At 46.1% G+C, this 22,231-nt stretch overlaps 5 protein-coding genes across 5 annotated transcripts; 2 read left to right on the top strand and 3 right to left on the bottom strand.

The window, feature by feature from the left end:
- Positions 1 to 847: 847 nt before the first annotated feature.
- Positions 848 to 6,340, bottom strand: TRIVIDRAFT_53233 (uncharacterized protein; the record flags this gene model as incomplete). Its single annotated transcript, XM_014100499.1, has 1 exon — positions 848 to 6,340. One exon carries the CDS (start codon positions 6,338 to 6,340, stop codon positions 848 to 850), a length of 5,493 nt encoding a protein of 1,830 aa, XP_013955974.1.
- Positions 6,341 to 7,128: 788 nt separating this feature from the next.
- On the top strand, positions 7,129 to 8,877 carry TRIVIDRAFT_21566 (uncharacterized protein; the record flags this gene model as incomplete). Its single annotated transcript, XM_014100481.1, has 1 exon — positions 7,129 to 8,877. A coding segment is annotated over one exon (1,749 nt), but the record flags the coding sequence as incomplete, so codon positions are not given.
- Positions 8,878 to 10,392: 1,515 nt separating this feature from the next.
- TRIVIDRAFT_59919 (uncharacterized protein) lies at positions 10,393 to 11,467 on the top strand (the record flags this gene model as incomplete). Its single annotated transcript, XM_014100498.1, has 3 exons — positions 10,393 to 11,154; positions 11,215 to 11,317; positions 11,349 to 11,467. 3 exons carry the CDS (start codon positions 10,393 to 10,395, stop codon positions 11,465 to 11,467), a joined length of 984 nt encoding a protein of 327 aa, XP_013955973.1.
- Positions 11,468 to 12,356: 889 nt separating this feature from the next.
- Positions 12,357 to 16,002, bottom strand: TRIVIDRAFT_191931 (uncharacterized protein; the record flags this gene model as incomplete). The annotated part of the gene is made up of 6 exons (XM_014100497.1): positions 12,357 to 13,415; positions 14,229 to 14,522; positions 14,677 to 15,056; positions 15,341 to 15,610; positions 15,674 to 15,925; positions 15,981 to 16,002. The coding sequence occupies 6 exons, from the start codon at positions 16,000 to 16,002 to the stop codon at positions 12,357 to 12,359; spliced, it is 2,277 nt and encodes a 758-aa protein (XP_013955972.1).
- Positions 16,003 to 18,503: 2,501 nt separating this feature from the next.
- Positions 18,504 to 19,280, bottom strand: TRIVIDRAFT_5725 (uncharacterized protein; the record flags this gene model as incomplete). Its single annotated transcript, XM_014100480.1, has 1 exon — positions 18,504 to 19,280. A coding segment is annotated over one exon (777 nt), but the record flags the coding sequence as incomplete, so codon positions are not given.
- Between the last annotated feature and the right edge of the window lie 2,951 nt (positions 19,281 to 22,231).

Here is a 22,231-nt window from a genome sequence, read left to right as displayed (position 1 = left end):
TTGTCCTTTCAGTGGCTTAAGCAAGCTGACATTTCTGTTGTTGTGTTTGGTGTTGGTAGCCAGCTGAAAGAGGCGCTCCATGGCTGCCAACAAATCCCGTGTGCATAGCTCCTTCAATGGTGTGGAACATAATCGCTGCGAAAGATCCAAAATATATTTATGAAAGATGAAGAAGATGGCGTAGATTTCGTTGACACATTAGCACCGAGTATGCTATTCCGGCCACTCGCAATTTACCAGCCCAGCAATATTTGAGTTTATCGGCCTGAGCAAATGTTAAATCAAGTACCGACTAGTACCTCAAATGAAGAGCGATAATCTCATAGTCATGCAATCTCACTTAAATGCTTCCACTTTGTACATCCTTTGCTCTTCTGTCAAGAATACCATGAGTTTGTAGTAAGCGTCTGTCCAACCATAGCCCTTTATTGCTCCAGCTATCGCAGCTTTGTTGAATCTCTCATATTAATTTCAAAGCTAACCCCTATAAGTGTCTGTCCATCATTTAACCTAGCATATTACTCACTCTTCATTGCGAAGGACGCCATCTTACAGGTCGGTGATCCTCGGAGTATTGCTCAAAGAGTGGAGCAGTACCAGCCCTAGTTGTGAGGCGGCCATCTTTGGAACCATCAGGGAGCTGACGCAAGTCTATTAATAGCAAAACACATCAAGCTGAGGGCCAGGATTCATTGCAGGATTCAGCAGGATGCTCAGTCTTCACAAATGGACTCTCGCTCGGCGAAATAACAGCACCTTATGAAAAGATAACACCAGAAGTTGCGCCAAATGGCACGTTTAGTCATACGTACAGCTAAACTTGCTTCATAAGCCCGCGTAATCTGGTTTAATCTATAACTACCAACACATCTCCAGCGTCGACATTGTCGCCAGCCTCAACCAGCACAGCACCACATGTTCCATCATGGGGGCTCCGGATAACTATCTCCATCTTGGACGACTCGATGCTTATTAGTGGATCGCCCTTGATAATCTTCTGTCCAGGCCGTACATGCACTTCAAAGCAACGTCCAGGTATCGCTGAAGGTACTTGTGCGCCAGGAGCACTCTCACACTCCCTCTTGGGAGATCCCTTCATCGTCTGGGATTTGGGAATGTATGGTTTTGATAAATCCTCAAGGAAACGGGCGTTGAGGATTGATGCTTTTTGCTGCGCTCGGTGTTGCGCGATGAGCTCCTTATTATTGGCTAATAGAGATTTGTACCATGCGAGATCCAGTTCGCCCTCAGTAATCTGAATTAACCTATCCGCTGGTTGGCTATCCAGCTCATCCTCTGTCACCGGGTAGAAGGTGATGCGATCGAATTGGCGGAACAGGCAAGGTGGCTGATCACCAGATGACGGTAGAGTCTCCGGCGGCGCCCATATGTCTTTTGTCCTTCCAACAAGCTGGTATCCGCCTGGTGAGTCAGTGGCATAAATGCAGAGGTATTGTCCACCAATACCTACTGCCCCACGTGGTGTGAAAGAGCGTGAGGGATTGTACTTGGTTCCGAATAATCTGTGACGGGGGTCGGGCGGCACTGCACAAGGAGAGCCAAGGAATACGTCGCCAAGTCCCACCACCAGGAAAGTCGCACTGTATAAGAGCACTGATATATTATCCATGCCATTCAACTCCTGCAAAAAGTTAACGTTGCTTGGGATCCAAGGAGCCTCGCCACGAATTGTAGAAGCATAGCGCTCTACAGCCGCCCGGCAGACGGCATCATCGAAGGCAAGAGGTAGTCGGACTGTTCTTGAGGGGATACTGCGTCTTGACTGACATGTTTTTAGGTGATCGAAGAGCCGGTCGATCAAGGTATCAGCTGGTAGCCCATGATCATAAATGACATGAATAGTACCCACACCCGGCGTAAGTTCTTTGACGCCAGAAATCGGCCATTCGCGGTGGCGGTCGCAGAATGAAAAGATCTCAAAGCTTCTCGCAAGGTCGAAGTCAGAACCGCCATCGATCTCTATGAGCAGTGCGTTATCTCCAGCCTGGCGACAAATGTAGTCGTGGCCATTATGTGTCGTGTTTCCGAGAACGGCCTCCAGGTCATCAAGGGCAGGGGTGTTGACTGTTTCTTCAATCCCGAGGTCGTATGGCAGCCTGATCTGCGCTATTGCGTGCTGAAATTCGCTGTCCAGCTTCAATGCTGCTTCAGAAGAGATGGGTTCTAACGATACCGATTCTCCTGGACGTAACTGCCCCATTTTCCACTGATCTGCCGAGATGATTACGCCGAAGACGACAAATCCTCCAAGGCTCGGTCCATCGCATCCGAGAATAACTGCTTCGTCACCTGTGAAGCTTACACTTCCAATAGAATAAGGACTGTCGTGAATATTGGACGGATGTAGCCCTGCCTCGCCTCCCGAATCGCGCGCCCATTCCCGCTTGGGGCCTGAAAGTCGGATGCCGAGGCGGTTGCTGTTATGGTGAACCTTCCAGGTACTGAAGAACAGTTTTGCGAGGCCATCATGGGTGAAGTAGTCAGGGGCTCCGTGTGGGCCAGGGAGCACACGAATCTTCCAGCTTCTACCGTCAACCTGCTTTGGAATCGAGATCACAGGACAAGACAACAACCTGATCGTCTTGGTGTCGGAATTGCCTATGCGAACAATATCCCGTGGGAAAAGCGCGCGACCCTTGTAGCCGCCCATTTTGGCTAGTTCAAAGGTTGATCTGCTACCCATGACGGACGGGACATCGATACCACCGCGAATAGCAATGTAAACACGGTAACCACCTGTGATAGCACCCACGTGCAATGTTTGTCCGGCTTGAATGCGCAAAGTCGTGCTCAGAGGGGCAGACTTTTCGTCAATAAGTAGGAGTGCTTCGCCGCCAGTGACGGCAACCAATGCCTCGCGATAGAACTTTAGATGAGGTCCGTGTAGCGTACATTCAAGTCCCGCAGCATCATCGTCATTGCCCACAAGTCGGTTGGCGAGGCGGAAAGAAAGACTATCAGCTGGACCGCTGGGTGGAATACCAATATTCCAGTAACCAGATCTGCCAGGATAATCCTGCACAGACACACCCCCACCGCATTCAATCACCTCAAAAGCGGAAGAGATGAATTGAAATAAGTCCAGTGACTTCGTATGAAAGTGTCCTGAAGAGAATAACTCTGACGCCACGATCTGCCGTAGATACTCGAGATTTGTCTGAACACCCTCAACAACAGTATTATTCAGGCCCTCTGCGAGTTGCTCTAGAGCATCACGACGGTTCGATCCCACAGCAATGAGCTTGGCTATCATACTGTCGTAGAGCGTCGTAACGTGGGTGCCCTCATCAATCCAGGTATCGACGCGTAGAGATTCAGGCCAATTGAGTTTGCTCACCGTCCCAGCACATGGACGGAACTGCTCGAGAGGGCTCTCAGCATACAATCTTACCTCAATAGACGCCCCTGTTGTTGGAAGATGGTTGACTGGGCTATTGAAGAGTTCGAGCTTTTGACCGGCAGCAACTTGCAGCATGCACTCTACAAGGTCTAGGCCAGTCACCAGCTCAGTTACTGGATGCTCAACTTGCAAGCGAGTGTTGACTTCGAGGAAGTAGAACTCGTGCTTCTTCACGTCATAGATGAATTCAATCGTGCCAACATTACGGTACCGCACATGGGCAGCCAGCCGTACAGCAGCAGCCCTCATGGCCGCACGTTGTTCTTCCGGCACCATCATGGCAGGGCTTTCCTCAATAACCTTCTGGTGTCGTCGTTGAAGCGTGCAGTCTCTTTCACCAGCCGTGACAACCGCTCCATTGCCGTCTCCGATGACTTGGATCTCAATGTGGCGCGCCAGTTCGACGAAGCGCTCTACGAAGACAGCCCCGTCACCGAAGTTAGCCACTGCCTGACGCTGGATACCTTCAAAGGCGTCCCTTAACCCAGCCTCGTTTGCGCAACGCCTTAAACCAATACCACCGCCACCAGCCGTGCTCTTAAGCATGAGTGGGTAGCCCACGGTCTCTGCCTCAGCCAGTGCGTCGTTAAGTGACGTCAATACGCCCTTAGAACCAGGAACTACGGGGACACCAGATTCAATTGCAATGGCGCGCGCGCAATGCTTTAGGCCAAGGTCGACCATCTGTGCTGGAGTAGGGCCTACCCAGATCATACCAGCTTCCTCAACAGCGTTGGCGAAATCGGCATTTTCAGCCAGAAATTCATAACCTGAAATGATAGCGTTCGCTCCTGCAGACTTTGCAATGGTAAGAATCTGGTTGATAGATAGATAGGTCTCAGCCACAGATTGGCCCTTGAGCTCGTAGGACAGATCGGCAAGTTTGACGTGAGGGGAGTCGGCGTCGACGCTCGAGTATACCGCCACTGCTTTGAGGCCCAACCTGCGTAACATTTTTATGATTCGTACAGCAATTTCTCCACGATTTGCTATCAACACGGTGGACACTGAACCTAAAGAGGCTGGCTCTGGCTGATTAAGGTGACTGATGTAGGACCGCCAATCTGCAAAACGCGTGATGTCGACAGCTCCATCAAGTCCATACGGCTCACAAACAAAGCCAGAGACCCAAGATTGATCTCTAAGCTCTATTTTTCCTATAGAAAGTGGCGAAGGAATGGTGTTGGCAAAGCTAGCGTAGGCTGCCTCGGGCAATTCCCATAACTCAACACCAATCTCTGCCCCAACTTGTGCACCTTGCACGCGCTGCAGACCTGGCCGAGCCGGACCGCTTTTACTCTGAAGCGCGAATAAGCGATAACGATTCGACGTTCTCGTCTTGCGGCTAAGAACAGCACCACATGAGACAAGGTCCTTGTTTAGAGGCATGCCCGAGAGATGAGCACCCACTACGGCGACGATAATCCTCTTCTTGGATATATTCTCTAAAGTGTGCGCTTCTCCGAGTTTCGAAGGTGTCGGCTCAAAACAGCGCGCAGACACAGCTCCGAGTATTCTCGTCTGGCCAGCCAGCCATAACCGGGCCCATTTCAACAGGTGTGGCTCCTGCCATTTGTTTGCGATCAATGTGATCCCAAACGGCAGTCCATCATGTCGAAATCCCGCAGGAACCGACAAGGCGGACCAGTCTAGAAAGTTTACAAAGTTGGTATAGGTACCAAGTCGTGAGTTCTCCTCCACAGGGCTGAGCGAGACTTGTTCAAGGGTTGGAAATGTGGGTGTAGTAGGCACAAGGATGCCGTCATATGCAGCAAATGCCAGCTCGATCTGGCGCGTCAGATCTTGCCTCTTGTATTCGCCCTCAAAAGCGTCCGTGGCGGAAAAGTTCTCCACTTTCTTGATGATCTTGCGTACGACAGGGTCCATTTGGTCTGGTTCGGTGTTCTGGATAAAGGCTCGTATGGCTTGGTAACGCTCCGCGACCCATGGGCCAGAGTAAAGCAATGATGCGAGCTCGAAGAGCAAGGTAAAGTCGACAGGCTGGAGTACCCATCCGAGTGATCTAGCCTTATCGAGGGCGGCTTCATACCGGGGGGAGTGGTCATCGCGGTCAAACCAAGGTGGATTAGCACAGATAGCCAACACAGGCTGTAGTGTTTCATTCGCCTTGGGTCCGAATCCAGAGTCTGAAGTGTGTCTGGTGCCCAACGGCCGGATTCTTGAGTAAGAGTCCTGCACGTCATGTCCCTCTGCGACAGACAAGACCGTCTCAGCATCATCTACAGTGAGTGCGAAGATAGACACGCAGTCTAGTGTCCGACAAGCCGGTACCACTCCCCGAGCGCTCAGAGCACCACGTGTGGGTTTCAAGCCGACGATGTTATTCAGGCCAGCGGGAACACGGCCGGATCCTGCTGTGTCAGTTCCCAGGGAGAATGGGACAGCTCCTCGTGCGACCACAACAGCACTGCCCGAACTAGATCCACCGCTTACCCTCGTAGGGTCGAAGCTGTTGGGAACAGCCCCGAAAGGTGACCGAGTTCCGACGAGGCCTGTTGCGAACTGATCGAGATTGGTTTTGCCAATGAGAATGGCACCTGCTGCCTTTAGTCTGGCAACGACAGGAGCATCTTCGGTGGCTGGAGTGGTGGCAAATGCCGAGCAAGCTGCTGTAGTTGCGAAGCCTGAGACATCTATGTTGTCCTTTGCGGCAAAAGGGACGCCGTACAAAGGGAGCGAAGTTGGCTCATGATGTGAGGCATGTAGGCGGTCCCACTGTTCCTTGAGTTGCTCGTCTGTAGAAATACTGATCCATGCATGCGTCGCTTCATTAGAGCTGCGCTCCCTCTCAACGAGTGAGTAGAGTCTTTGCAAACCGCTACCTAATGCCTGGACTGCCCTCCATTCTTGGATGAGGAGGGGGAGCTGACCCTCGCGTGATTGACCGATTTGGGTCATTCTTCACGTCGATTACGGTGTTGCCCTCTGGGTTAAGGATGTATTGATACAAGGAATGCCGTCTTCATCGAATTTGTCGTAGGGTAGGAAAGGTTTTGACAGATGCCCCTTGTTCGGGTCTGAAGAAGGCAAATGAAGACTGGTAGCAGCAAGGTCACTTGGGAGGAAATGCTTGGTTTATAGATAAACCACCATTGAGCACATATTCTCTCAGGAGTGCAAGCGACCTCATTAACGTATGCTATTGAAGCTCCATCATGATGGGTACAGGTAAGTATATCGCCTGCCGGCGCGATAATGAATGATCGCGCCGGCAGGCGATATCAAAGCCGAAGGGAGTGTTGTAGGCAAAATGGCCGTTAAGTACATGTACCTAGGTACCTATATGGCATACCGCCGCCGGCGCAACTCGGCCGCCGGCCACTGGGAGCCGTAGGGCTTCTAGGGTTCCGGATCACGTATCAACAGTATCTTTATAGGGTAGGTACATAGCCCCAAGGCATCGTAGTCCTCTTACATCACTCATCTACTAATCTTTATCTTATCTTTCTGGCCATCAATCGGTTCAGCGGGGCCGCGATTACGAAACCTCAAAGATCTGGCTCAAATCACAGCAGTCAATTACTATCTGCGGAGTGTCAACGATTGCTCCACATTGCATTTCATGGCGCGACCCATCTTTGTACTCCAGACTCCAGGTGTCCAAGCGCATCTCAACATCGATGTTGTCGCCCAATGCGCAAAGTCCTGCTCATCAACCTTCCAAGGCCACACAACAGCGGAGGCGGAGGTCTAATCGCTCAAGACCTTGTGATACATGTCCTATTCGAAAGACGCGCTGCGTGCGACAAGAAGGTCAGCCGCGATGTGTGCTGTGTACCTTTCACGACCAGTCATGCACATTTGTGCACGCGCCGCCGTCACGTACTCGCCGTGAGTCTGTGGCAGCCCAACACGAACCGCAGGAGCAGGACGTCGATCTTGATCACCCTAGTTACTTGGCTGTATCGCCACTTAGCTCAGAAGGCTCACCATCGCACTCCCGGAGGGGTGCTGGGCGGACGGCAGATATTGCGGCATTGTCGGGATCGGACCCCTACACAAAAACGATTGCTCAACCGGACCCGGAGGTATTGAGCAACACTCTAGGGCTGGATCTCACGACTCATGCAGAGTATATCGGGTTGACAGACCTCCGACTCTCAGGTGCTGGTACATCTAAATCCGAATCATCCAACAAACGCCGCCTCGACGACAAAACTGTGTTCCTTGTTCACGCAGATGAGTTATCTGCCTCAGAAGCACAGCGCATCGCAGATGTCGACGCCGTCGAAGCTATTGCTCGACCATGGGGCTCAACCCTCGTCGATTTGTACTTTCGAATCGTACATCCCAGTTTTCCCATCTTGCACAAAGATGTATTCATCACCAAGTACCGCGCTTCACACCATCACTTTGCCCCTTCCCTATTAGCAGCTGTCTACCTAATAGCGCTGGATTGGCAATTGTACGATACTTGCCTTGCCAGCGAGGAGAATTTACTGCCAGACGCCAAGGCACTCGAGGAACTGGCCATGAGGACTATTGCAAATGATATGCGTCGACCTAAGCTGAGTACTCTCGAGGCTGGGCTTCTACTCCTGCACCGCAGCCGCCGCGCTGCACAGAGTGGTCTCGCGAATAACTTCGCGTCCAATCGCATGCTGATTGCCCAATTAGTCACTGTAGCGCAAGACCTTGGCATTCACCTTGACTGTAGCTCTTGGTCGATTCCTAGGTGGGAAATAGGACTACGTCGACGATTGGCCTGGGCACTTTATACGCAGGATCGTTGGGGTTCGTACATCAACGGACGACCGTTTCTCATCCACCAACCCGACTGGGCCGTTGTGTCATGTACACAAGCCGACTACCCGGATCTACATCCTCGAGCCAATGGGCAACATCAGACAGCCATTTCTGTCGGCTGGGAGGTGTTTCTTCGTCAAGTAGAACTAGCCCAAATGCTTAGCGAGATTTTAACAACTTTTTACAGCGCTACCGCTTGTCGACGTGGCGGTACTCTTGACCAAATGAGCATCGTAGAAAGGGTAGGACTGGCCAAGCCAATGGGCCTTAGAATTCGCGAGTGGTACACTGCGCTGCCGCAATATCTTCTGCTTGATAACACCAATACTATGCGCGAACTCTGTACCGTTGGTGCTCTCCATCTGGCTTACGTCGCGGTCGAAATTGCACTTTACCGCGCGCTGGTCCGCGCTATGACGCCCGATACACCGCAATCGCTACGCGATGTGCTCGTTCAAACTGGCAAGGCTAAGGTGCAAGCGGGCGTTGATTTTTTGTGCGCCTTACGACCAGAGCACACGGCTTCTTTCTGGGGAAGCGCAGCCGCATACCAGGTAGCAGAAATTGGAGCGCTTATCAATCTTCTTGGCTCAAGACCTGACGTGGACAAAGAGGACAAGACGTGGTGTACTGCACGGATGGAGGATTTGCAATGGGAGCTACGGTTAAGAGGCAGCGCAGCGTCATTTGCAAGAGATGGGCTGCGACTGCTGGGACGCGATGTATTGGGTTCACTGAGACAATAGCTGTTTAATATTGGGCATCCCGCCCCGATTATTTACTATCAACCAAAATCATTTCCTTTGGCTTATGGCAGAAGCCGGGGGAAATAACTAACGTCAGTTACCATTAGCGTCGCATGTCAAAAAATAAAGAGCAGATATCCCTTATTGTTGAATGATAACAAAAGTGGTAATAAAAAATTTGAAGTATAAGTTGTTCTAGACCAACTTACTAATGCAAAAGGCAAATATTTCTTTAAAGTAAATAGAACTAACAGGACATGTTTCCCCTTTAAATGGCTCCTAGCAATGTCAGTGGCCTCATTCTTGGAGGAATGAGGCTGCGGCAGCAAGATCAAATGATTCACTGACTTGTTCTCGATCCGTGGTCCTCGTAGCGATCGGACGAGCCAGGTAGCCAGTTTGGCGTTTGGGTGTGAGTCGAGCCAGTTCAAAGGTGTTGTCAAACTGGGAATAACAGAAAGGGGTGAAGAGGGATTAGACACAGCGTCTGTTATACGAGGTAGCTGCGCTGTGCCATCTCAGGCTGGTTGTATTTTGGCCTTGAGAGATGCGTTCCGCAGCTGTACACAAACACGCTGTATAGGTTTTAGTATTTGATTACATTTAGTATCTGCTGGGCTACTTTAAAGGTGCGGTTCTTGGTAATTAACAAACGCTACATATAGAACTTCTAATATTGTACTGCCTAAATAATAGCATAAGCGACTTAATATATCTTTCTTGTAAAAATTAAAAAGACGTACGAGTACAGCATTATTATAGCGCCGATTATGACATCCCGCAGCTGACTTAGCTAGTAGATCACTAATCGAATAGTGCAATGGAACTCGGTACCTCGGTATTAGGAACCAACTAATACGAAGTTTATAACGCTGCTACAATTGAACTTACTCTATCCACAGCGGTGGCAGCTTCAATCAGCCGTAAATTTATCAAGTTCAATACAATAGAGCACCTAGTAATGGTCGTTAAATAGAGTAGATTCAGATATTTGGTACATGTATTTACCTAGAACCCCGCTCACGGATTGCAGCGGCGAGGCGGCATAGCAGAGAGTTATGCAGCCGCCGGATTCGCGCCGTAATAGGGATTGCCTCCTACACAATCTCGGAGCAACGATGCAATCTCGAATTGCCACATTTAAAGAGTCGCAAAGTCAACCCACCCACTTCAGCCGAAATCAACCATGGGGTTTCCTTTGCTCCACCTGAGTAATGGGGGAATCGCTTATAAATCTTTGAGGGCATTTTGCGTAATTTGGAACCCATGGAGACTTGAACGATGTGTATAATCAGTAGCATCCATTTCCTCAAAAGATCGTAAAGAATATTTGTGTTCATATTACTTCATGGAATTCAATTGAATTGCGCAAAGTATATCGGAAAATAGTTGCAATACACCCCATATCATCTTGCATTATTAATTATTGTCTTTTAGTGAAAAAACAGGATCTTCACCATGACCCCAAACAAGACGCTCATCTTCAAAAAGATACCAATTACCCTTCCGGTACCCGGCGAACATCTCGTTATCGAGAGTCATGAAATTGACCTCGATAATGCCCCTAGGGGGGGTCTTCTTGTCAGAATTCTTTATGCCTCATATGACCCTTACTTGGGTATAAAGATGCGGGATCCCAGCATCAAGTCCTACTCCCCACCATTTATTATTAACGAACCCATCTATAACGACACTGTTTCTAAGGTCTTAAAAAGCGACAACTCCGATTTCCAGGAAGGAGACATCATCAAGGCCCGGGCCCCCATTGCTGAATATGCTGCCATCACGGACCCAAAGGCACAAAGTGTTATCAAGGTACAAAATCCTTATAACCTGGACTTGGCCCTTTTCACTGGTGCCCTGGGTATGCCCGGCCTTACTGCTTGGGCTAGCTTGTATAAGATTGGTCAGCCCAAGAAAGGTGAAACCATGTTTATTAGTTCCGCCGCTGGTGCTGTCGGTCAGTTCGTTGGCCAGATTGCGAAGAAAGAAGGCCTCACGGTCATCGGCTCTATTAGGTCCGATGAGAAGCTCGACTACATCACGAAAGAGCTTGGTCTCGACGCCGGCTTCAACTACAAGAAGGAAAAGCCCAGCGATGCTATGAAGCGCCTTGCCCCTCACGGCATCGACATCTACTATGAAAATGTTGGCGGAGAGCACCTCGAGGCTGCTTTGGATAACATGAATGTCTTTGGAAGAATTGCTGCCTCTGGAATGGTACGTAAATAGCCGACATCAAATAATTCCCAATCGTCATTATTTACACTCTGAAAACAGATCAGCCAATACAACGGTGACAAATTCGGCATCAGAAACCTAATGCAAGTAGTTGCAAAGCAGCTCAACATACAAGGCTTCATCGTCTTCACTCCTGCCTTTGGTCCTGCTTATTACATTACAGAAGTGGCTAGCTGAGGGCAGTGTCAAGGCTAAAATGTCCTTTACCGACGGTATTGACAATGCCGCCGAGGGTTTAGTAGGTATTTTTGAGGGCAAGAATTTTGGTAAGGCGGTGTTGCGCCTCGAATGAATGCAAAAATATGTGTACAGTTTGAAGGTTGTATATTAAGGTGTGGTTAGCAATGTGTCAATTGCCAGTGGTTAGAGATGATCTGTTTTGTCGTGGATCTAGTTTCGGAAGATAGAGTCTCAACATCGATTTCGTGTTCATCTCACTCTAGGGATTATGCACAAAGTGTCGGGAGGGTTAGCGACCGCGTTACTACACCTCTACGATTTGCAAGTAGGGCACGGCTTACTGGAGGCTCAGTAGCGGAAAGGTGAGACCTCGTTTGAGCGGTAAGATACAATTAGTTATACATTTGCCCAGCTATAAGAAGATAGCTCTTTACAACAAATATTAAGCTACTTATCAGGACTCAACTGTTTTAGTCGTAATGATAGGGCTACAAAATGAATACAACGTAATGAATTTTTATATAATATATTGCATAGCCAAAGGGTGGAGCATAGCCTTTTATTGAACCAGCGGTTACAACATTGTTGAACCTCTCGATATCAAATTTAACCTCTATGTAGTACATAGCAAAGGATTTATTAACTGCCCATAGTGTCAGGGCAGGATCCACAAATACCCTACAGATTTAACTTAGGATATAAAGAAATCCATCACATTTGGAAAACCTAACTTGCTCTATAAGTTGACTTGCCCACGCGCATCTAGAGAGCTTAGAGAGCTAGTTATTAGTACATCAATTAGATTGAAACCTCGTACTACTCAATTAGCTATATACAAATACAATACCAACCACTGACCCAAGTTTTCTGTTAATATAAACCTGGAACTAGATGTTTGTTCCTTGGTAATAACTTACTGATATTAGCCAATAAACACCATTTTGTCACAAAGTAAAGTTCATGTAATTATTTATTTAGCTCAATTAATACTAAATTCTATATTACACTTTGGTATTAGCGAGAAATTCAGAGCTAAAAGGATAGTCGAGATATCCATGAGGGTTTTTCACAGCATAGAAAGTGCTGCGGTCATACTGGTTCAGATTTAAATTGTTTTTTATTCTGAACACCAAGTCCGGGTTTGCGACAAAGTATCGACCGAACATAACCATGATATCTTTGCCGGGATATGTCTCATCAACTGTTTTTTGCACATTATCCGGCTTATATCCGCCTGCTAAAAGGATTGGTCCGCCCCATAAGTTGATCGCAAAGTCCAAGCTTTCGGTAATTAGATGATCTAGGTCATCACTATTGGCGACTCGTGGCTCAATCAAATGGATATAAGCAAGACCCAACTCTTTTGCCTTATTAATTACGTCTGAAAACTGTGGTATAGGTTCTTTCATCCGCATTCCCTGAAATGTACTCCAAGGGCTCAGGCGGATTCCGATGCGCTGTGGTCCAATGGCATCGCCAACGGCTTTCATGACTTCGGATACAAAACGAGACCGGTTTTGGATACTACCACCATACTCGTCTGTACGAGTGTTGCTGACGTCTTGGATGAAGCTGTCGAGGAGGTAGCCATTTCCAGCGTGAAGTTCAACACTATCAAAACCTGCACGAATAGCATTCTTTGCGGCAGTTGCGAAGTCATGCACAATCTGTTTGATCTCTTCAACAGTCAGGGCCCGTGGCACGGGGGCACCTTCTCCGTGAGGAATGGCACTGGAGGATACGATCTCAATCCCCTCCTTCTCAGCGATGTCGGGAACTGCGGCGCGGCCAACATGAAATATTTGGCAAATGATAAAGCAGCCGTTTTGGTGGACTTCGTCGGTGATCGTTTTCCAAGCTGCGACCTGATCTTCGCGCCAAATACCCGGTGCATTTGGATAACCGCCCGCACCGGGGGAGATAATACCAGCCTCAGTGATGATTAAGGTTCCAGGGACTTGAGATCGTTGGCTGTAATACTCTTTCATCATAGGGGTTGCAACATGATCATCGGTACCTCGGAAGCGAGATAAACCAGGCATACCAACACGGTGTTTGACCTCAACTCCCGCAATTTTAAGTGGTTTCCAGAGGCGTGATTCGGCCATTATGGGGAATTGTGCGTTTGCAGTAAGAATAAAAGCAGAGGTTTAAAAAAAAAATGAGTAGAATACTTTACAGACAAGCTGTTCTGTAACTTAGCGAATACTGGCTGAAGAATGTAATGTTTTTCTTTTCTTCAGGTAAATGAGCATTTCAATGCCCTTATTTATACTCCTGGCTTTTTTACGAATGAGAGCTGCCTCTATTCTTTGTGTTTACCCCAAACGCCCCATTCAACTGTTCTGTCTGTTTTTACGACTAATAGTGACTAAGCTGAGGAATTTCCCCTTTGGGACGAGAGGAAACTTCCTAAAAAAGCTAGCGACAGGCTTGTGAACATTAGCACGCTTATTATTGGCCTGGGATTGGCGGGGTTTTAGCTTGAACGGACTAAATCGGCCGAATTGCTTATTATTTGCTCCGTGCATTAGCTCGCCAATTATAAATCCAGTGAAGAACCTGATAATAAAGTGGCAGAAATTTTTTCACTATATTTGTTTATTTCAAATCCATAGACGATACGAGGCAACCTTAGAAGATGATTATCAAACATACGTCGTGAATAGACACCACATTTAAATGGAACAATGTGACAACTGCCAGCAAGGGCAAATACAGAAGACTCTAAGAGGTACCTCTATGGTAATGGATTCGTCTGAGGCTTATACAATAGATGAATTCCTTAATCTTACAAAGCACCTGTATATATTACAACTTTAGCTAATTTAAAAAACATTTGATCAAAGTGATGTCCTTCATTGATGCTAAACTAGCTCTAGTTGAATCTCTTTCCAATACTCTTCGAGTTGCGTACGGTACGCCTTCTCTGACCAAATATATCGATGCAATATTTCCAACAAATCCTCCAGCGACTGATACAACCCTTTAAATCTAGAATTATGATTGGTTTTTAATATGATGTTATATTCTAGGTGTATTACTCCCCTTGGAGAGAATGAGCCACCTAGGTATGATATCCATATTAATAGATCCGGATTTTCATCCCAAAATATGTCATCATTGGACTCCTGCAGCTTACGCAACAGTTTCAAAGAAACATGAGACTATTTATCGCAAGTTAGCATAACGTATTTAAGAATTTGATAGCATTTGAAAATAAAAAATAAAGAAAGAAAAAAAAACAGGAAAGAGAAAATCTTGATGGAAAGGAAGGAAAGAGAAACGATTTTGCAAGCATTTTATTATCTTCTCACTTACAGGCATCACGGAGTGGCGCCACACTTTGCAGCAAAGCATGCAAGCACTAAGGTACGCTGCCAAATAGCAAGCTTCCATAGTAGCAGAAAGTTTTGGTAGATCTACAAGTCTGGATCCAATAGATGCCTGCTGGTTATCAACGCGGAGCATTTCTATTGGATTCTGGCAAGAGTAGCGAGGCAGATCCTGAACGCATTGCAGCGCGTGGATGTCTTTGAGAACTTCAATAAAGTCCTCGTCGAACAAGTGCGATATCCTTTGAAACCCTGGCGCCAGAACAAAATAGGTAGACGCAAACGGATCGCGCTTCCACTGAAGCTCGACAAAAGTAGTGTGATCCACTATGCGACTAGAACCGGTCATGACGGATGAATTTAGATCTTGCCTACTCCAAAGAACGCAATCGTATGGTCAATCATACTTCCTCAGCCATATCTTCGCACTCATCACAGTTGCGGCTTACCAAAAGATAGCACGTTTGATACCATCTGTTAAATAAATGGTTTTGGTCTTGCCCAGCTCCAGCAGTTGCTGAATGGCCCCCATGTGCAGCTGGACCTGCCATCGCATACCTAGACGAGCCTAATATGATGTCATCGAGTCAGATCGTCACAGCTTCGACCAGTTTGAAAATAAACTGGTTGATGGTATCTTACCTCCACACCGGCAAGGAGCAGGATAGCGCCTAGGGTTGGTAATGATAAGGCCGATTCTAATGAGTCCATTCTTTCGCGGATTGCACCCATCGCTTGGTTTTGATATTCAAGACATTCCTGGTCTATGTTTCCTCCAGTCACAGCAAATGCAAAAGTAAGCTTAACGGCATTCAAAAGGGCTGGGTCGTCGAGGTCGGTACGGAAGACGGAAGCAAAATCTTGGAAAACGACAGGATCGGCGACACTGAATATAGGCTCTGCGGCTTGTCTAGCGGCATCTATATGACAAAATAGAATGTCAGCTATGGGAATCATTCCAACTATACCGTCATGCAACTTACCATGGCTAAGCAAAGCTCTCAGCTTTGGGGAGTCTCCAATTAGGGTCTCGAAAGGGCCATAAGCCGATACCGGTGCAAAAATGGACCAAGGAATCAATGTCTGCCCTAAAGTGCCGCCTGCATCTCTTGGAGACGCATACTGAAGCTGTTGTTGTCTGCCTTTCTTGGCGGCGTGCGACCTTGCCTGGCGCCTTTTATCACGGTCTTTCGCGTCTGCAGGGCTTTGTATTGATATGAACTGAAAATCATTTCCTATTAAGACTTAGTTTTCTTTGCTTAAGGTATATGCCGAATACAACTCTATTACTTGTATTGTAGCCCTCGTCCATACTGTAAGAAGATTAGTAGTAGCAGCAGTAGCATTTACTTTTTTTGGCATTGAGATACATAAAAATACAGTAAATAAAACTATTTATGAAGCAAATTAAGTGGCTTATATATCCAGGAAAGTACATAACTACTCCGTACTAAGCACTAAAACCAATCAGGATTAAACAAGAACGTCATATGATATTAAACTAGTGATTTCATTTAGGCTTAGTGTTTTATCTTTGCATTCATTATTTTGATGGCCAAAAGGGATGTGCCACTGGAACTGTATTAGAGGTTCTTAGTGTTTAGTTTAGCTACTGTACTTCCCTCACTTTAAGCTATTGCGACGAGACCTTAGATTGTACACCAAGAGTTGGTTGTAATGTATCTTCTTTGCTGTCGTTGGGCTTTCTACGCCGGGCGCTAAAACGTAGCGCGACCGAAGTCTTGACACACAACTACCTACTGGGCATGCTTCCCTCTCTCAGCCGCTACTAAGCCTGGAACTGTTGTCCTACACCCTGTACAGGACCCCTTGCTGAAAGAGGTTACCTACAAAGTGAGACTTAATCAGCTTCAAGTGGTTGTGTCCTTACAACCAGGCTTCTAGCCCCCCACCATTTCGCCGAAGCTACTTTCTTCTCCATCTGTATCGTTAGTTGCACTCTTTTTGTTAGAGGAACTATATGTTAGGCAAGCCTGTTCACAGGTGCGTTCCCTAGCTGTGTTAAACTCTTCAATCATCACTAACCTCACTTTATCTTTTACGCATATGGGCCAACAGTAATCTCCAGGTAACACTTAAGGGATAGGTGGGCTATTGGCTGGGTTTTGGTTTTGCGGTGAAACCGATATCTTTTTCCATATTTTGCATTGCGTGCTGAAGTAGTGCCGGATATGGCTGCGCTGGCCGAAATGTTACTCGACGAAGTTATTTTAATCTAGTCATTCTGTTTCAGCGGAGGTACTTCTCTCAGACGCTGGTTTGCTCTCGGTAAAGAGCATGCCACCTAGTATGAGAGAGATAGTGAATGATGCCGGCATGCTCATTCGTAGAGAACCGGGCCGCTGTTTCAGTTTGGGGAGGGGGGTGGAAGTGGACTAAAGACACACTACATCACCTGATTGGTTGCCCGTCGACTTCTGACGCTCTGCATGGCACCAGGAAGGTCCTTTATGGCAAGAGAGCCACGTTTCCATGTTATTAGGGTTCCAGAAGTATCCCAAATATGACAGACTTGGAGGGTTTATTCTAGCTGCATCTGATTTCAGGCCTACATGGAGAATCTTATTCAAGTTGGATATTGTTATATTGGTCCACGATCATAAAATCCCGGGTGGTATTTAATTGTTTAATTCCCTGCTGCTAGATATATTGCCATATTAAGGGAGGCAGATTAACAACTAAGTCCTACTAAAGGTTTTATTTTTAGCCTCCCTAAAATTAGTATCGGAAATGTACTTGCATTTCAGGAAGAAGTGACTACTGAGATTTTAAACTGCCTCTGCCCAGTTCCCCTTACTAGCAACCTTGACTGTCAGTGGCTTCGGCATGCAACTGGACAAGTCCGGAGGGGGACCGAATATACTGATGTAACAACAAGGCTCGCCATTGAATCTGCGCGAAGCGGAGTGCTCTGCCAGCTTCAGTTTCCAGTATCGGCCCCGATTCCAGTCCTGCGCAACGTTAACTGATAATAAACTGGGATGAAAATTCAGCTCTTTAGCTGCGTGAGTCAGGCAACTATACTTTGCGTCCTTAAACTAATGGCGGCTCAAACGGCCATACACTGTCCCCATTTTTGAGAGTCAGGTACGACGCTTTAATTAAGTGGCGGCGCCTGCATTTATTGTTGTTTCATATATCAAGGTTACTTGGGTAAAGGATATCCCCAGCTGACCTTGCGGTACCAAACGGTCCCTGGTTAAGATGTTATCAGCATTATGGATCTCAATTCCATACCTCAAAGATATGCAGGCAGATAGTCTCTCATAATATTATATCTTTATGTGGCTTCTTAATGGCCTTTACATTGGATCTATTATCTAGTAGAATAGCTATTGAAAAGGAATCCAGCTAAGAATAAAACCACTGAAGATTATAAAATGATGTACAGATAATAGTTCAAGTTTTTTTTAAAAGATTTCGCAAAATGAGTGAGTTAAGCTCTATGATCCAGAGATAGAACTATGAGAATAAATACCCGAAACACTTCTTTTTACTCACACCAAATTGTTACTCAGAAAAGGGACCATCTACCGTTGATGTTGAGCTCTTATTCCTGCTTCCAGTTCGTGACATGCCATTCTCTGATCCTCCAGGCCATATCCTACACATACTCTCAGAGTCAACATCCAGTCGTTTTTCAACATGCATCGTGGTGGTAGTCGTCTTCGTGATTCCAACGTTTGTGTGGAGCGGCGGCAATGGCTTTATTATACTGAATGTGTTCATGGGAATCATATCACTTGCTTGTTGCGATTCAACGCCAACAGAATTGTCTGCCTCAAACACTTGGCCAGTAGTAGTATTTTTCGAAATATAAATATCTCGGCTTCGTTGACTACTGTATGCTTCTTTTCTGCCAGTTGCTAAATCGACCAAGCGATTAAGTACTGTAAACTCAAGTTGTAGTTTCACACTGTAGGCGAATGGTTTGTATGATATTTGGTAGTCGTATAGGTTTGCGAACTCGAGAATTATAATGGTGCTATCGAGAAGTATAACGAGAACGTTAACAATAACGAGATGGTGCATCAATCGTCGACTTGATTGATGGTTTTGAAGAAAGGTTTCGATTTTCATAATGCGAACTGTCTCAATAATGTAAAAGATGGATATCATAACTTCTTGTAGAAAGAAGATTATCACTTCCATTCTTTCTGCGATAGAGTATGGCTTTGCAAATATTTCGGGTTTGTCAGAAAATGAACCATAAACCATGGGTATAACGGTGCCATGGCAGAGAATCGCGTCGATAATGATGATCCACAGTATTATCCTAAGGAGCCTTGGATTCCGCATCACCAGATGTAGCCGTGACCAAAGCACCAGTGACTGGCCGGTAACCATGCACACCCACCCTAATAAGCTAAGTGTGCACGAAAAGTAGCCAAGCGACTTTGGGCTGAAGTACTTGATCATGAAGCCGGAGCAAGATAGGGCAATGCCAGATGTCGACACCACAAAAGCCCAGAAATAAAGCCCAGAATAGCGCCTAAATGTACCAAATATGATGCATATAAGCACAAGAACATTATAGAAGGCTAAAGATAGAAAGACAATAATGATGGTTGAGGATTCATCGGGAAGATTAGCCTGATTTGCTGACCCAAATGTGCGGGCGCGTAACTGATTCGCCATTGGATCAAAAAAGGGTACCTTCTTGCTCAGAGACGAAGTAGAGAAGTAGAGATGTGATTTAAAAAAGGTATCAGGGGATCAAAGAATGATTTGTCATTTGATGATAGACAGGAGGAAAAACTGGAGAGATGACTGATCGGCAGTGAGCGCCCCGGGTCGATTTATGTCACAGTGAGTACGTATGTTGCATGTTTACCATAAGACTGAACCAAGCGGTCGGAGGCGTGGACGGATGAACTAGCTGCAACTAGACAGGGGGCGCAAGTGCCGGGTTTCCACCTTCTGTAAAGTACGAGTATACAAGTATCTTTAGCAACTCAGCTGAAGGTGCACCCCTGAAAACTGCAATCGCTGACATACAGCCACAAGGACCCTGTGGTTATCACAACTCATATCTGCAAAGCTTCCAAAAATGGATTGGCTGACAGCAGTAGCGAACGCCAAGACTACAAATCTAGGCAAGGTTTAGCACTAGAGATCCCGTCAGGTTGGGTGAAGGAATACATGCCCAGCTTGCCCCTAAAACTGTAGGCGGGAGGACGGAAGGTTTATTCTTCTCCCCGTGCCCCTGGATAGTACGATGCTAACTCAATTCACACATAAGACGGCTCCTGCCGAGGCTTCTTGGTAGGCTTCAAGTCTCCAACACTTCAACTACCCCAGTTTAGCAGATATCGGTTGGCAAGCGAAGTGCGCCACGCAAGGGCTGAAACAAGCTTGTGTATATATATCCCTGGGGTTTTCGTAAAGGGGTTTTTGCGCTGAGCTTTAGTTCCGGCTCCTGCCTATCCGCTCGTTTAGTGCTACTACAAATACAAATTACTCGGTAGAGCTTTTACATAACTTATTACGACCTCATATCTTATGGTTGTAACTGAAGGTACGTACCCTGGATTAAGTATACCTAGACCGGAAAATAGCCTAGTAAAATAAAGTTAGCACTGATCGAACGTCGACCAGGAGCAATCTAGGTATCAATTAATAAGTGAACTGTTTACTTTGATTAACTGGAATGGATTTAATTGGATACATAACCTTTACTTTATTTTAGCTATTTGTAAGTAAGATTTCTAAATTCGAAGCCCGCTGGCTCATATTTGTCGTACGCACCGAGTTCTACTGATACGAACCCCTTGAAGGCTGCTGCAATTGAGATGGGAAGCTCCACGGCTGTGGCTTTCAACGGTCTAGATGGTGACAAATATATACAGACTGCAAGAGCTACTAAACTAACCTTTAGGATTAAACTGAGGCCCCGTTAGCCGAGCATCACCAGGTAGACCAAAAAGTTGTTGTAAAGAAAGCAATTCCCTATTTTATGACCGCTAGGGCAATGTGGTTCAATTTGCCATTTGGCCAAGGAGCAGCAGTTTACAAGCAAGTAACAAAACCCGCAGAGTCGAAGTACCGGTGAAGGATCATAGCGGCGACTATAATCGGATAAGGCAAGACGTATGAACAAGCCGAAGGTGGCCGCATTGCCGAAGTTATCGATACGCTCAAATGCCACGTCTGCTTCACCAATTTTACCAGCATCAACCGTATAAGCAAACAGATGGCTTCGCATATCGCCCTTTAGTTTTACCGATTTGAGAGCACATTTTACCTTCACGCGCAACCGTTTTGAGAAACGCGGTTCTGTGGAAATCATCACGAATGGTTTTTTTGTCGAACTACATGTTATATGAAATCATGGAGGAGGTTGGGTTACCGAAGGGTTTTGTTCAACTTTTGGCTATAAGATCTAAAGGTCGTTGCTGAAGTTCCCTTCACTGGTCCGCAATTCACCGTCTGCACTTCATGGATGACATCTTCGGCAGTTTTGAAGAATCTTTGGACCCAGATCGGTATAAACGCTGATATCTATAAAACTTTCAGAGTATTGTCGGTGAAAGCGGAGGCAAGAAATGAGAAGAATTCCAATATTCCACAATTCTTACGAGCACGATGTGAATTGACTGGACTTGGCAACAGTACGATTAGCATACGGCTTCCGGTGGCAAACGTGCAGTGCCTTGTCTCGCTTGTTTGTCCCAAAATGCATGTGGGAGCAGAACGACTAGAAAAGGGGGTTACGGAGAGAAGCGGTCAAAATGAGATATAGAGATGACGTGAAGCAGTTTCATGATCCCTTACGCCCTCTCATTTCCCAGTCGGCGTTTGAAAGATTTGTCGACTTTGTAAGCCGCTCCAAACGGAAGGGTCATCGCATATACTCGGCGGAAAGCAAGGCCGCAGCAGAGGCTTCTTTGTCCAGCCTGGCATATTTGAGTTCAACACCGCCCACAGTGGGTCAGCAAAAGTCAAGATAACCCCATAGTATATACCAAAACTTAGCTTATATATCTATAAAATAACATAAATAACATAAAAAAAAAAGATTTTTTTAATAATTATAATTTAATATAAAAAGCTTTATATATTATATTTTATTTTATATTAATATTATTTATTATAAAGAATATTATGTTAAATTATATTTACTATTTAAAACATTATTTATACTGTATTTAGTGATCTTATAGTAGCTTTTTAGCCAAGTTATAGTGGAATATACAGTGCTAACATTAGTCTAAAACTATTTTTCAAAAATATTATATAAACCCAATTTTAAAATTTTAATTAAACATGTAATGAGTATTATTATTAAAAACCACCTATTTGTAAAATTTATTTAATTATACTTAATATTAAATGAGATATAACGGAGTGATAGATATAAATTTTGTAAGATATTAGGTAGTATACTGTGGGGGTCGCCGTTACTCTTTCGTCCCCACTGCAATCAGGGGCATACTGACCTCATGATAGTGGGGGATTTTCAGGGCCATTGTTTGCCGCGCAGACCTAAGACCACCATTCACCTGCTGGCCTTTAAGTCA

The sequence above is a fragment of the Trichoderma virens genome (genome assembly GCF_000170995.1).
Source record: "Trichoderma virens Gv29-8 chromosome Unknown TRIVIscaffold_63, whole genome shotgun sequence".
In the NCBI taxonomy this organism is placed as follows: domain Eukaryota; kingdom Fungi; phylum Ascomycota; class Sordariomycetes; order Hypocreales; family Hypocreaceae; genus Trichoderma; species Trichoderma virens.
The sequence above is the reverse complement of the archived record's forward strand: the minus strand, read 5'-3'. Positions and strand labels throughout refer to the sequence as shown.